General features: G+C 47.4%; 1 protein-coding gene across 9 annotated transcripts in view; it reads left to right on the plus strand.

Annotated features, from left to right (window-relative positions):
* Positions 1–16230, plus strand: part of LOC122569740 (potassium voltage-gated channel protein Shaker) — a 183327-nt gene that overhangs the window by 74488 nt on the left and 92609 nt on the right. For 5 of the 9 annotated variants that reach the window (XR_006317559.1, XM_043731260.1, XM_043731261.1 and 2 more), the window contains one exon: positions 6588–6677. The exons of the other annotated variants lie outside the window; for them this stretch is intronic. Coding sequence is in view for 4 of the 5 variants with exons in the window: in XM_043731260.1 (XP_043587195.1) it covers positions 6588–6677 (90 nt within the window). In the remaining variant the exon portion in view is untranslated. The remainder of the gene's footprint in view (positions 1–6587; positions 6678–16230) is intronic. 9 annotated transcript variants of the gene reach the window in all.

The raw sequence follows: 16230 nt of genomic DNA on the forward strand, positions 1-16230 counted from the left end.
GGGCTGTTAGCGTTAAACCACGCTATCGAACCAACCCGGCGTGTGCAGGGCTCTGATTACCGAGGATCCTGAATTAGGTCTGGGTCAGTGCAGATAAAAGATTTTCACGTGTCCTAGATTCCCTCGTAGTCGACGTTAGTTCGAATCTGTTATCATCGATATCGAAGATCTCGACGCACCGATCTATACATTATGCGCCATCTTCAAGATAGACGTGCATATTTTTTCCCGGAGTGTGTGTCGATCTCTTCAATCGGCTCGTTTCGGCCACCAGATCGATCTCGATCGTTCGATTTATCCAGCGAGCAAAAGAAACAGAAACGAAACAAACGAAGATAATTGGGATGGTTTGGCAGTTGATCGCGTTATCACGTAATTTTTCAAAGAACGCCACTTTAACGAATAACGTTTATTCGAGGGGAAATTGCTACGCCCGTACGTATCGAACCGTCGCATCCTTCAGCGCTCGCGCAAAGTACCCTCGTTTAAGGTTCAATCGAGAAAGTAATATCGAATAGTTGCGACGCGTGCATAACGATCGCGTGGTCACGTCCTCTCGCAAGGAGTTACCGCCGCTCACACGAATAATATTCAGCCTGATATCTATTCAGTCGATCACAAGTCGTTATTTGGCAGATTGAGAGTTAAATCAAACGTTTAGAAAACTTTCTCCCATCTTTTCGATTGCGTTATCGTTCCGAAACTCGAGGACGTTTAACGTGTTGTTTGGCGCTTGGCAAACTTACGATTCTCGCGATAAAGTTGGCAAAGCAATTGCGTCTGAAGAGCATCGGGGCTTTGACCGAATCTATCGAGTCAAATAAACAACGAGAAACGTAACAGGCAAGCGTTTGATTATTCGTTATCGATCGCCATATATCGTTATTCCTGCATTATCGACTTCCCAACGACCAAGCTTATCGCGAAATAGTAAATCGTCGCCACGTATTACGAATTCTACGTATATTTAGTCGTACGCCAGGTTTCAAGATTTATCTCTTTTCGTATCTACATTATCAAACAAAGCTTGTCGCGGGCCTAGCGGACGGATTACGTCTTTTCGACGTTCCGTTCGTCGATTGTATCGCAGGGCGTCGAAAAAATTACATTTGCAGCTGCTCATTCGAATTGAAAATAGCCTACGACACGAAGAAAGAGGTATCTTCTCTGAACGAGTAGCCTATCGAAACTTCCGATACTTTTATCCAGTCGAACTTTCTCAACTGCCTCCTTGTCGCACGACTTTCGCGTCCTTTTCGGCGATCGATGTGAAAATGCGTAAGACAGCGAAGATTTACGAGAATTGCCGGGCGTCTCCTCCAGGCAGAATTCTGACTAAGTTCTCCGTATCGCTAGTGGATTGCACGGAGCAACCATTTTGCACGAAGGCTACACTGCTACCGTTGCTTCTTACGATCCATTCATTGCGCGTTGGCCGTAGCGCCGCGCGACCTTCCAAATCCCTTCATCCCGTCGAAGGATTGGGCCGTTTCGCGCAGCGGGCTGACCCTGTGGCGTTGCATCACGTCGCGTCGCGACGCTTGATCGAGAGGCCGAAGCAAATAAGGCTATTGCGACGGAATAAATCGCGGCAAGACACTCGGAAATCCTGAAGGGCGGTTGGAAAGTGTTCGAGGATAATACTGGAGTCGCCGGTGTGGCTAGATATCGACTTTGGAACTCCACGCACGAGCAGCAGCGGAGGCGGTGTGGCGGGGACGAGGTGGATAGATGGTCGAGTGGGTGGCCGGTTGGGTGGGACGGTGAGCGCGCGGCCGTACATTCTACCTCGCCGTTCATACATTCACGCGCACCCACGGGTGCGCACGAACCCGTTTCGGCATATACAAACGCGGTGAAACCCGGTCTCAAACACAGCCACGAATCAGCGACTACGAGCGTAACGGGGATCGAGCGTGAGCGTGTGCCGCGAACGCCAACAGCCACACGTTGCACGCCCAACTAAACCCCACCCTCCTCCATTTCGTACTTCTCTTCGCTTGCTCTTTGGAAGCTGACCGTACGACCGAGCGAGACGCAACTATCGCCGTAGCAAAGACGCTGCTCGAAAACTACGAACGCATAGTGAACAGAGAAAAATAGAGAGAGGGAGAGAGATGGAAATAGTGAAAATAGCGAGGAGGCATAGGGCGGCTGGAAGATAGTTAGAGCCAGAGAAACATAGGATAGAGGCAGGGTCGAGGAAAGCGAAACGTCAGGGAGAGATTTTGCAGCGGCGGTGGCGCCGCCGTACAACGCCGGCGGTTCCAAGCAGCAAGCCTGGCACCTCCACCGTCCTTTACCGCCCTGTCCCACCAGGTCCAACCTACTACGTCTCTCTGTCTGTCCGTACCCGTAAACGCACAAACACCTCACCGTTTTAACTCGACGGAGGCGCGGGACTGTCTCTCGTACGCGAACCTCTCGTAGCCGCTTAAACGCCTGCGGTCATCCTTCCTCGTAGTTCCGCTACTTTTCACGCGCTTCTTCACCGTTTTCTCTTTCTCATTGCAGCTGCTTCTTCCAGCTACCGCTTTCCGTCGTTCCACCATCTTTCCACCACCGTTTCCATTCCTCCATCCTCCGTGGTTGTTCCTTTCGTACTCCTCGGCTTATACCATCTTCCCGCTGTTCTCCCACCCTTTCCCATCTCCCGCCCGCCCCTCAATCCCTACCCCTTCACCCCTACCCTGTCGGTCGTTTCATCCTTTTCTGGTATCTACGAGAGTCTCGCGACACGCACGTCCGGCTCGACGATTCAGAAACCTACGAAACGCGGGGAAACGTGGTTGTTCGAGGTGAATTTGCCTACAGGTCGTCGCGTCGCGTCGCATCGTTGTCGTTGTCGTTGTCGTCGTCGTCGAAGCAACCGTCTCTCTGTGTGCGCCAGTGTGTGGTGTCTCGCGGTGCTCGAATACTCTGCAGCCCGCTATTTCCACCGTCCCTCCTCTTCTTCCTCTTACGTTTCTCTGTTTGTCCTGTGTCACCTGTGTTCCGTGTCGCGTGTCCACGTTTCTACCCTGCTGCCCTACCTTTGTTGTCAGCTCGGCTCGGTGCCGACAAACCTTCGTCAGTGCTCTCGCGACGCCTACACTTACCTCGACGATCTTGGTGGCCGCGGCACTTTATCGCTGTCGTTCGATCCGATTTCCACGCTTTTCCAGATTGGCCAGGATCACGCGCCAAAGTGGACCCGTCTAGCGTTCGCGCGGACAAATTAAGAGAACGCGTGACGCCACGCTGTGACCTACACTCCACTCGGACGCCAACGTACCTTGGCGTTTTTCGTCGGAGCGTCAGCGTGCTTCGGTCGACTCGTGGAAAAGTAACGAGGAAGGGGGTGGGGGGCGAAGGGCAAGGGGGAAGCAGGCGAGAAAATTTCGTGGGTGTTGAATCAGCGAAAAACACGGTTTAACGGAGCTAACCGAATCGACAGACCGCGTGGCGGTGGTTTTCTCGGTGGAGAATGTGACCAGCGCTTGCCAAATGTTTTTGTGTCCGTTCCTTTTTGCCCTTTCCCCTTCTCTCTGTTCACCCCTTCCACTTTTTCCATCGGATCGCGCTCGCCTTCTTTCCGTATTTCCCTCCGCTTTAAATTTCGATCGAGAAGGCGGTGGTTTCGCGGTGTTCGTTAACCCGACCGAGCGGATAGTGGACGAAATCGAGGACGAGGACGAAGCGAACGCGGTTACACGAGGCGAACTCGTGTCCAGGACGCGATTAAATTAAATGATTGCGTGACGGTGCGCTTTATCGGTGTTTTGCAGCTCCCTTGCCTTCGCCCATGCCATCCTTCCGCCGTACGGTTCACCCCTCGCCGACTACCCACTGTCAGCCGCCAACGTCTTCGAGTGCTTTCGCCGTCCTTGAGAATGCCTCGCACGACCGCGTTCGAATTTCCTGGAACGTCCTTGGTCGAGGTGGACTCGTCTAGCGCGACGAAACGAACGGACTGGCCGACGATGCCGCCGCGGTTCGATATCCACTGAAACCGTTTTTCTCCCACTTTGTCGCTGCTGGTTGGTCAGGTTACGCCGTCAAACAATTGTTCCCGTGGTGCTGGGACGCTGGTTAAAACGTGGTGCAGCGGTGGTGCGTGCGTGTGCTGCTGGAGAAAGTTCGAAGCGCGCGCGACACGCCGCGTCGAAACGATCCGTTCGCTGGCGCGGAGAACGCGGTGCGAAGCTGGTGGTCGGTCGCCGATCAGCTGACGCGGGGAACAGTGATTGCGCCGCTCGGCTCGATACACACAGAGACACGGCGCGGCGGCCACAGTCTCGCCGAGTTTTCGCGTTCCGCTCGCACTTTCGTTGAAACAGGACCGCTGTGTTTCGCGACTGCGTGGCGACCACCGACGCGTGTGCCAGTGAACACGACCGACGACAGTCACGGTCATTCTTTCTCGCAACCTGCTTCTTCACTCCTCGCGTCCTTTGCCATCCTTCGTCTCGAAACTCCATCGTGTATCGAGCCACGAGTTCTCTGAAACCGATAGACCGACCGTTTCCACCGTACGGACGACTCTGTGGATCTTGTGGACTCGCCTGCCGCGGCATAATGAACGTTGTGCCTGGTCGCCGACGATGAAAAGACCGAAGGATCGCGCGTTATCGAACATCGTCGTCGGGCCATTCGTGACCGTTGTGCGGCAGTGTACGGTGTGACAGTGGTTGAAGAATATTCGTAAGTGGCACACACATAACACACACACCACCGGCTGTCCTAGGACGTGCGTGGGACACACGGGGGTTCGTGGTAATAAACGCAACATGCGGGAAGGTACAATAGTGCGGGCTGCCACGGCGATCTGCTGGGCCATCGCCAGTTAGCCACTGTACTTTTCTCTTCTCTATCTATCTACTTTACGCTGTTACGCGTTTACACACACATACACACACACACACACACATACATATTTACATACGTACAGGCACACATCCACGCGCGTGCACTGCGTGACACGAAGCATATAGTTACACACAGAAGGATCGTTCCGAGTCAATTTGAAACCCTTTCGTCGTTGGTCGTCGCGCGAGTGCAACGAGGAATCGCTCAGGCTACCTTTACGTAAGATCTCGAGATCCTACTTTTGCTCTATCGCCTTTTCCTTTATCCTTGCAAACTCTCTTTCCACATCACTGCTCAAACATCTTTTGACCTGGACGATTTCCTTCCGATTCTTGGCTTACCAGCTGCATTAATCGAACTACGGCACTTTTATCATTCGAAAAACCTGTTTTATCGTGTTGCCTCTGTTATTGGGGTTTATTTCGTCCAGATACAGGGACTAATCTAACAGCGCGTGGAGAATGATCGCATCTACCTGTACAGTTAACGGAATTTCTGTTTATCCGGCGATAAATAAACAGCGCGGTAAACAACACGGGCAATCTAGAACACGAAACCATGACGTTCGAAAACGTTGTTTCGATCGAGCATTAATACGTAAACCTTCTGGATCGTTGAAACTTTTAAGGGAACAGTTAGACGAAGTGGGAAGACCGTAGCACGCGTATCGATACCAACGAGCCGTGAAAAAAATGTTATTTCAAGATAACGGCGGATTCGAGTTTCGCGTTCCTAAGCTGTTAGCTCGAATTACTGTTCCGCTGTAAACGGTCTTTTATCGAAAGGTTACCGCGGATCTGGTTCTCGGTCTTCGTTTCTCAAACGAGCTCCTTTCTACGAAAAATAGCGAAAGTTTCGCGCCGTATTTATTTCCGTGCACGGTCGATCTCGTCGACGAAAGAACTTTGTTGGCAACATTTCTGAACGATTTCCTCGTTGACTCGCGAGGACGGCCAACGAGCCTCTGGTTTCAAGGTTGATCCGTCACGGAACAACCGACACGACCATCCCTTCACACGTAATTATTACTCTACGTAGAGAGTTTCTCTTTTACTTTCACTTCTTTCCATTTCCATTGCTCTCGATATCTTTCTCTCGCCACTATCTTAGACCGTATATACCTATATACATACACACATATATATATATATATTTATGTATTATATATTTGTGTACATATTGGGCTGGCAACTAAGTGATTGCGGATTTTGCCATTAGGTGGTAATGACAATATCCGCAATTATTTAGTTGACAACCTAATATAATATATAATATATAATATATATAAAAGTATGTGTATCATATACGTATATATCTATATATATATATATTTTAGCGAGTATTTCTCAACTTTTTTCTCCATACTTGTCTATCTTTCTTTCCTTTTCTATCCCTGCTTAAAATATACGATGGCTTGGAAGTTGGCGAAAGTTGGAGAATCTCGGCGGCGTTCTCCCGCGAGAAATGACTAAATAGATCAAGGGATGGTAACCGCGGTGCTTTCAAACTTTCCATAAACGTTGTCTCCTCGGTTTCACAAGATCTCGCCGACAACCGTGAATTTTTGATGGACGCGAGCGCCACGCTGTCCCATCGATGGACACGGAGATCCATCGCGCGCAAGACGATAAGAGATCGGATACTTTAAGCAGGACATCGACTTTCTTTTCTTTTCCGTCCGTCTGTTTGTCTCTAGTTACCACTCTATAGCTATATTCTGTCACCGCATGCGAAACTAGAGGACTCACCGCTGCGGACTGCCCCCTCTGCGAAAAAGCGACAAAGAGGCCGCCTCCATGCAACATGCAGATGATCCTGGTTGCTGGCGGGTGAGTCCACCATAGTGTCCCAACGAACGCACTGTCACGCACAACATCCTACGTGTACCCCTTTACCTTGCCAGTGCCTTTCCCTCTTATCTGTTTTATCGCCAGCGCTGTATACCCTCACTGTCGCCAATTTAATCGGAACTCTCCGATCCGCCAGGCTTCTCTGTGTTTGTGTCGTACATCTGTCTGTCCGTCCATTCGTACGTCTGCCCGTTCGTTTGTCTACACGTTTGTATGTTTGTTTGGTGTTTCTGCTGTTTTGGCCGTTGATCCAACTGCCACGAAGCTTCACGGGATAAACGTCATCGACGTCTTGAAAGGCTGCAGCTAGAAGCGGCCAGATATTTGAAACATGCGTGAACCAAGTTGCGATGGTCAGAGGATCGCGTTCCTTGCGACGAGAATCTGGTGCAACGCGTTACCCGCGAATCCGATGATTCTGCATTCCTCTGCGGTCGTTCCTGTCAATTAAAATTCATCCATCCAACCTACAGCAATCTCACGCAAGAGGCAGAAATTGCTCGATCGAGACACGTGTGCGAGCTTGCGAGCTTGCAACGAACGACCCGCGACAGTCAGAGACAAAGGGAATGGCGAAGCTTGCGAAAACGAAAATTCTTTCTCTTTGAACCCGCCGACTGCCGACGAGGCGGCGTATCGTCGGAATTACGCAACTGCCGGAGGATACGTGTCCTATAGGACAAGGAAGGGAACGAAGGATTTAAAAAAATTGAAGGGTAATTGGCGCGCCGTTTGCAAAATTCCCTGTGCCGTTAAATGTTGCATAACGTCTGAGGAAATTGTTTGCCGCGTGTCCGCTGACACTCCCTTAACTTTCTACATTTGAATTTCAAATGCGCTCGCTCGCGACCTAATAACGCCAAGACCAAGAACGTTTACGATGCTCGTATGATTTGTTAAGCGATCGAATCTTTTCCACGTTTAGTCATTTGGACGTCACGTCGCCTTATTTCTTTTCACGCAGAAGCATATTGCCTGTCTCGATTTATCGGTAAGCCATACATCGTCGTTTACGTCGGACGTCGTCACGTTCGTAACTGGCAAATCCAAGCGATCTTTGCACCATTATCTTTCAGCGATTTCTTCTCGCATTTAGTTGTACTTTTATCATTTGGCTTAATCGTTTGGTTAGGTAAATCGTGTGTGAAGATCGATAAGGTTCGAGCGATATTCTGTAAATATTTCACGGAGAATTGCGCATTGAGATCGGTGAATAACAGTACACGTGATAGAGTAATATTTACCGAACATCGGATTATCGTTGTTGCTGTAACTTTCACCTTTTTTTTTTTTTTTAAACTCGCGCAACTTTCGCACGACCTTGAAAGTTGTCTTGCTGCCACGTCGTCTCCTTTAGGTCGAGACGATAGGATCCGTGCGAGTTTCGCGTTATTTTGGCGAGAAAGGCATCGCTAATTCGTTTGCGAATCAGCGCCGCGTGCAAACAGAACTTTGTACGTTTGGTTGAGATCCAAATTCATATAGTTATCAGCAATCGTACGTATTCCACGGTAAGATTAACTAGTAGTTCAAGTTCTTAGGTCGCTGCAGATCGTAAATAGGCCAGAATTTGATATACGAGAAACGTTTATGTTGCATTCGTTATCGATTCCGAGGGATCGCGGAATAAATTTAGGAACGCGTCTTCTTCTCTTTTTCTTCGAGTTAAATTCGGGTTACACGTGCCGCCGTTCATCGCCCATTCCATCGTTTCCTTTTAATCGCAGTTCGCTGCCAAAACGAGCACGAATCCAGTTTATCGGTGTGAACTGTCGTTGTTTAATCGCGTCTTCTTTCTTACACTCGCCTTCGATCGCTGTCTCGTTTTCCTCGCGAACCTTTGTTTTGCCGCCTTCGAAACGCCTGTTCTTGGCATGCGATCAGAGCTCGCTGAAATATCACCTCGCACAGCAAGGGGTAACGCGTACAGGAATTTGTCTCGTACAGCCGCACGTGTCGCCGACAAATACGACAGGACCTGGCTTACCAAGCTATCAATCGTCCCGGTTCCACCAACACCGTTTCATAATTCTTGACGGTTCGACCGGCGATTGGAAACTTTTGTGTATCAACGTTTGGCTTAAATTAATCGCTACAAAAAATGCCTGGATCTTCGATCGATCAAAATGGAAATGAGCGTTGGCGTTAAAATCGCGTGGATTACAGAAATATTTTTTCCATTCCAATTTCAACTTACGACGTGATAGATGAAGCTAGGATCGGTGTAAATTAAGAAGAAGCAATTGTATAGAGGAAACGCGGAAGGTAACAACGCGTTAATTATCGCTATCCGACGTAAATTGTATACAGTGCCTCGCGTAATTTCAATGGTCGGCACGACGATTCTTTTTCCCTTTGTAAGCGAAGGCTGATGCGCGCTGCGAGCTGCAACCAGCTAACGCGGTGAACGGTCGTTTGATTCTTTTGTTGCTCAACCAGCCATCGAGGAAACTGTACATTTTTCCGGAGTCGTCGCGTCGCGCTCGCGCACCGTTTACCGTCTGGTTGCTCGAAATTTGTCCATTGTTTTGCAACGGTGCTGTTCGTTCACCGTAGCAGCTTTCCCTCTTCAAAGGGATCGAATATCGGCATTGGAGAAACGATTTTCCTCAGATTACGTTCTTCGCAGGCGTTCAAGGTTATCGACAGCGTTTTGTGAATCGAGTCTCGTAGCTGAAATTAAGACGGGTACATCGACCTACGATAACGCGATTCCCGTGTTCTGCACGAATACACAGATTCTATTTTCGTACTTCTAATTCGGAACATCGATTGCGTGCTTGCAATTAGCCGACGGGTAAACGCTTTTAGCGAAACACTATTTTTTCGCCGACAATCCGAGCATAGTCTCGGTCGTTCGTCCGAAACTAATTTTCCTCACGAGCGTAGTCCAATTACAAAGACATTTCGCTTATCGCGATCTATATTTCGAATGTTTCTTTGCCACGGTGGAAAGATAGCAAAGATACATCGAACGATAACCCGATCCTCCTGGTCCGTTTTGTGGAATTTCGCTCGGCGATGCGAAGCTTGAACGATCGCGACTCGTCAAGAATTAAGTTCAACCGAGTCGCTACGAACAAAGTATCGGCCGTTTGTCGCGCGATTAACGAACCATTACGTAACCATTTTCGATCGCGAGCTTGACTCGTTGCAGAACCTCGTCCACTCGTTGACCAACCGAGTCGTCTCGTTTGTAGGAGACCGAAAGATTGGAACAGTGCGACGAATCGGCGAATTTGCGTGTGATAGTCGCGCGCTTGTATAATCGCTGACTGTTTCAGCCGGATCTAAAGGGTGGAAAATAGGTTGAAAGGCGTATAATCCGCGGCGGTAATTGAGAGACGGAGCGCGCGTTAACGTAGCAGGATCGCGTGACAAACATGTCTAAGGGGAATTCATAGAATTATTCTCGTATGGTGAACGGGTTGCTACACTCATCCGATATGGCTCGAACGTGAGAGTGCAATTAGGGGTGTGATAGTGTGTATCACGAGAGGGGAAACGGGGCAGGCAGCTCGTTCGTCAGCCTACCTCGCCCCTTTTTTTCTCTCCCTGGCTTATATCCGTAGAGAGAGGAACGTCGTGGAATTCTGTTTCTCCGGCAAATGATATTTATACCCGTGAAACGTATCGCGTTCGTATTAAATAGGATCGCTTTCTCGCGCGTGTTTCCAGTGCACCGATGATACGGGACGAAACTCTTCATGTCCGTTAATAAATCGGTACGGTGTATCGTGGTGAATTATATTTCGTGTCTGTCGAGCAAATAATTCGATCTAGCGATAGAGGTTGGCGAAGGTTGAATATAGCAATTGTGCTGTTCTGGGATGGAATCTGAAAATGCTTTCAACCTGGTTATCTAGGGAGCGTTACGTAATACACCAAATTATACATGCTACTATTAGATCATTTTTTGAAAAGAAGGTTATTAATAACCACGTGGATCTCGCTGCCAATCGCTCAGATGTGCGCTATATTTTTTTGTTTCAAACAGCTACGTCGTGAATAAATTACGAGTCGAATTAAACGTTACCTCTGAGCTTCCAGCGATAGCCCGACGAATGATTAAACGATCCGAGCGAATCGAACGGTAATCCGTCGCGTCAGCGGTATTGGCAAGAAGACTGAATATTCGAATGTTTCAGTCTCAGTAAAATTCCTTTCCTAGCCTCATGGTTATTCCCATGGTTTACTTTGCTCCTCGACTTTCTACGAGATCGTTCGATTTTACAGTCGCTCGTTCGACACGGTATTTCGGTACTTCGCGAGCCTGATATCGCGATGAGAAACCACGGCTCGTACGAGAAAAGGTTTGTTCGTACTCCTTTTCGGTTTTCGGCCACTGGGAAAAATCGCACAGTGCATCGATCGCAGCGTATGCGACTGCGTCCGTCTTGCGAGCGAAAATTTCCTTCGTGCGCCGGCATCGATGACAACGAAAACGGATGCCATTTATTCGGCAGCCTGGAAGCGAGGACGTGGCGGTTCGAACAGACAGGGAATTCGTTTTTCTACCCTCGTTATTTCTAAGTCGACGGGCAGGATGTTTGGTCGAGATGCGATTTATTTTACCAGGGGCCGGTAAAGCGCCGGGAAAATTGTTTACCGGGAAGCTGCGCGATCGAAGGGGAAAAATGGATTGACAGAGCGGAGTGTTATGCAAGCTTATTACCTTGCACCGATTTAAATATCGCCTTCGCGTGTTTCTAAGGGAACTCTAATCGCTCGTAATCGCATCACACGACTCAAGGCGTGTTTAACACGCTGAATGCCATGGGGGTCACCGGTGACCGGCACTAGACGGCCGTGGCTGTGTGGGGGTCACCGGTGACCGGCACAAAACGACCGTGGCTGAGTGGGGGTCACCGGTGACCGGCACTAAACGACCGTGACTGTGTGGGGGTCACCGGTGACCGGCACTAAACGGCCGTGGCTGTGTGGGTGTCACCGGTGACCGTCACTCAATTTGGCCGCGGCGCCGTGGGGGTCACCGGTGACCGACGCATCAAGATTAATAGAAATATATAATTTGAACAAATATCAATAATTATAAATTTGTTATTATTACCATCGTTACTACAATAGTGTGACGAAATTAATGAAGTATAAAACATATAAAAATAGTTTTTTGATACATGAAATGTAGATCTATTATGTGCGTCCCCCCACCAATGGCTGTGAAACATGGGAAAAACCGGCTTTTCGCGTGTTTCACCTTAACGAACAAAAACCCTAAGGAATGTTTTGACTTGAAACATGTTTGATGGCAATTAAGGACCTTGGCAGTAAAGTAAAACACGTTAAACCTTGTGACGATTCTTTAGGATTATTGCGGGTCCGAACAATATGATCGAGGGATGGATTATGGTTTATGGTAGGTCCCGGGACCTAACAACGTAGAACAATTATTTAGCAACGCGAACAAACAATATGAGGTAATTGATAATCGGAAAAGATAAGTGAATCGAGCGAAATTGAAGTGAGATAAATTCATCAATGATGATTATACACCGTAGCATATCCTTTGTAGGTAATTTGTCAATATTATATGTATCGCATAATAAAAAATTCATCGTGACGCCACTGCCAAAGCTTGTAAAACTGGCATAGCATTGAACGTGTTGATGGTCGGTGAGAATACGCGTTCGAACGAGTGGTCGAATTGACTGGAAATATTTGACTCGAACGTGGAATACGGATCAGCCAGGAAAACCAACGGGATACTACGAATGATGACGGCGATTCTACTTGATTATTCGGAAGTGTGCCGGGCTGCTATGTTAGGATCGTTTGGCATTTCCAAAGGACAAATCACCGCCGAACACGAACGAACGCGTTCCTTCGGAAGTATGAAGAGCGCAAAGGGCGTTTTTCCCGAGAAGACGTCTCGACTATGCCGCATCGATCGCGTGCAGTTGCCTTCCGCTTGTTTTCTCGTTTCGCATGCCTAGATAGGCCCTGACGCCGCAGCGGTGCAGCTGTACTTCCGCACAACTTCCGCCCAACTTTCGCACACGCTTCGATTTTCACTGGGAAATTTGTTTACGCGACGCGTTCGACCGGCTGGACGCTTCCCTTCGAGCTTTCTTCGTGGCTGTCCACGTACTTTCCCCTCTGTTTCTTGCGTCAACGACGCGTACTACGCTGGAAAAAGTTCGAACGCGAACTCGTGGACGCGTGTTTACGCGCGTACACGCATGTTTTACGCACGCTGACCGCTTCTGTCTTGCGAAGTTGCATGACCAACAGACGCTGTATCGTGTGTGATACGTTTGAATATGATACGCTTGCTCGCGAGCGCCACTCTGTCGACATAGGGTTGGTCAAGTTGTGCTATATATTTTTGTAGAGTTTCTCGTGCAACAGTTTACCGTTTCACCAGCGACACTTTATTTAGATAGCGAGCGGACGGATGTACGCGCGTAAGCATCGGCCGTCAGGTGAGAAGTTTATTGATTCTATTTATTCGTTCTTGTTGCACAAATCGAAGCATGCCATTTTAGAGGAGATCGGTGTTTACCTGAAACGTGGATGGGCTGGCGTCTAAAATCGGTGGGGTTAAAGGCGCTTTGCGCGCCGTACTTAGGTCGTTCGATGCTTAAAATATCAAATGCTGCCTTTCAGACGAACGAAAACTTCGCACGGCCACGCTGCCACAAAGTGCATCGTTTCTGCGCGTAAGTGTACTTTTAGCGCAGCTCACGATCTCCGCTAGGAAACGTGATGCGAGCTCAAAGCATAATGGCAATCGAGAACAGTTACCGTCTCGCTGTGATTTTTAACGTTTCCACGTCGAAACACCTTCTTTTAATTCGTATCGAAGCCTTTGCAAACGGCGACGTCTGAAACCGCCGACCTAATTACGACGTAATTAAATCCACGCTCGCCAGAAACCAGGCGATCGCTCAGTTCGTTCTCCAAATGATAGCCGAAGCTGCACCGTTGAAAACGCTCGATCCTCGAGCTGCTTGCCCGAGAGTCTCGAAACTCGCCGAGTGGGTGGAATTGATCGTTTCCAACGATCGACCAAACCACCACGACCAGCAGCTCCTGCTGCCTCATATTCCCCTAGCTCGGACATGGCAACCTTCTTTTTCTCTCCCATTGTTTTTCACGTAACGGACGATGGTCGAACGATTTACCATCCACAAGGTCCGTTCGTACCTGATCGTATCGAAACTTGTTCCGAAACAGAATAACTCTGATGAAAAGTTATTTTCCAGACACATCTATTTCTTTCTGTTGTCGTTCGGCGAATGAATTTATTATTACGCTAACGATGTATGGAAATACTTTCATTCTTCTTACTTTTATTTCCTGATGATTTAAAATTGTTTCATCGCTGTCAGACGTGTACTTATGCAGCGTGATCTGTTCAACTTAGACTCATGGTGTTGTAGAGGATGGTTGGTCGTGTGGTTCGAATAATTCGAAGTTAAAATCCGTCGAGTATATTTTAAAATAATAAATAAATAAGTACAGACAATATTCGCTAAAGACAGTGTACAAATCGCCCGTAAGATCGTTCGAGACTAACTGAGAAAACTGGTCACCTTACGGTCGCATTCGTTTATTTGTACTGATCGGGGGAGAGCCGGGAAATTTAAATTCGAGTTTGTTTGACAGTTGCACGTAGCGGCGATATTGTTTTGCCCGGAGTTTATTTATTATTACATTATGTGTATCCTAACGATATTGATACTCCGAGGCAAAACAACAACATGATACAAATTGTCCTCCAGTTCATGTGCCGCTACAGTGCAAACTAAAACTAATCCAAGTGTTTGATTATCCGTTTCTTTCACTTGAGAAATATTTCCATATACATATATATGTTGTATTCTTATAGTTATGTTATAGTTACACGTTATAAAATATAGTTATATCCTAAGGGCACCACTGTGGCCTCTATTAGCACTGCTCGACACTTTGCAGTTATCAGCTTATCTTATGTCGAAGTAATCACTTCAAGAAAAACTCTGCACCTTTCCTTTTGTGTACCCATGACCCGGAGATTGCTGTTACAGAGAAAATAGAATTTAGTGAAAGAAAAAATTGGAAATTATCGGAGGTCCATATTATTGTGCTGTTGAATATAAATTTTGTTTTGGATTACAAGGTCTAGAAACAAAAGAGCTATAAGTAGATTTCTATAGCCTTCAGATAGAACTACAAGGTTAACATTTTTGGTAATGTTCTTTGCTATAAATATATGAACGTGCTCCCTATCATAACTTCTTCCTATAGTATTGTGACATTGTAAGAGTGAGCATCTGGATCAGCATACTTATTTCAATATATTTTTCTAGTACAAATTCATCCACTCGTTCCTCTATCAGTCAACCTCAACATCTTATTCCATTTTTATCTTTATTATAATTTTTCAATTATACTGATCTCACTGTAATCTGTATCGTCATATCGATCTATATCAAAATTACTGATACACCGTTCAAAATGCTTAGTTTCATTTATGGGATATGTAGGTACTCTAAGGGCACAGGCACTTTAAGAACCACATATTACTATGACGTTATAGTAAGGAGTATCCTTCTATTGTTTGGTCACACTGTTATCGAAATATTTGAATTACAGAAGTAATATTTTTCAAATAAGTTGTTCGGGTATCCACCATGTCCTACGATAACCATAACTACTCATCTACGATGTGTCGACTTAATGTAACGTTGCTGGAGCGTCGAGGACTTACGATGGTCCTGCTATTTACACGTGAAATACTAAACGATACGGTTAGAAATCGCGAAATTTTATCCTGTTTCAAATTATATTGTCTCTGGACGCAGCTTAAGCCATCTTAAGTCTCCTCCCATAATAATCGCATCATAAGCTTTATGCTCATTTTATTCAATTTTAATGAATTTCCCAAGCTCTTCGCTTTCTTTATTCACACGCCACCTGCGATGGCTGCATATTTACGTTGTACACCGGGGGCTTCTTTTTTCAACCCGTTAATAAATAAATAAATTACAACTATACATGGAACAGGCTGTATAAAAATAGCCAAACTAATTTCACGAGAGAAATAGAGGTAATCGATGCGGACTTGGCTGAGACACAATTTCCAATACAAAGGTTGCGAGTTACTCGAGTAGTTTCCAAAGATTAATTTGCTTCCGAATGTAACGTACAGATCGATCGAATGTCTCTAAAATACGCACACTGCGTATAATTTTGAAAGAACGAAAGCTAAATGTCAATAACGAAACGAACGACTGTTCGCTGTTGGAAAAGCTACTGGCACTGTAGGCAGTTGCAGTGATTCGCGTTTGGTTTCAGGGTGGCTGACTTGCAAGGCGACGTGGCGTGTTTCCGAGCTTTCGCTGATGCTGCAACGAAGCAATTGACTCGGCGCGCTCGGCGAGTTACGCGCGGAGAAACGTCAACTCGCAACCGATAAATTCGCGTCGCAGGCGACGTGACGCGACGCGACGTCTCGGCGCGCGCTCGTTCGAACATACGCGAAGCCGCGGCCGCTTTAATACCTAGCCGTTTCATTATTGCTGGTCGT

The sequence above is a fragment of the Bombus pyrosoma genome, linkage group LG7, assembly GCF_014825855.1.
Source record: "Bombus pyrosoma isolate SC7728 linkage group LG7, ASM1482585v1, whole genome shotgun sequence".
NCBI classification, from domain to species: Eukaryota; Metazoa; Arthropoda; class Insecta; order Hymenoptera; family Apidae; genus Bombus; species Bombus pyrosoma.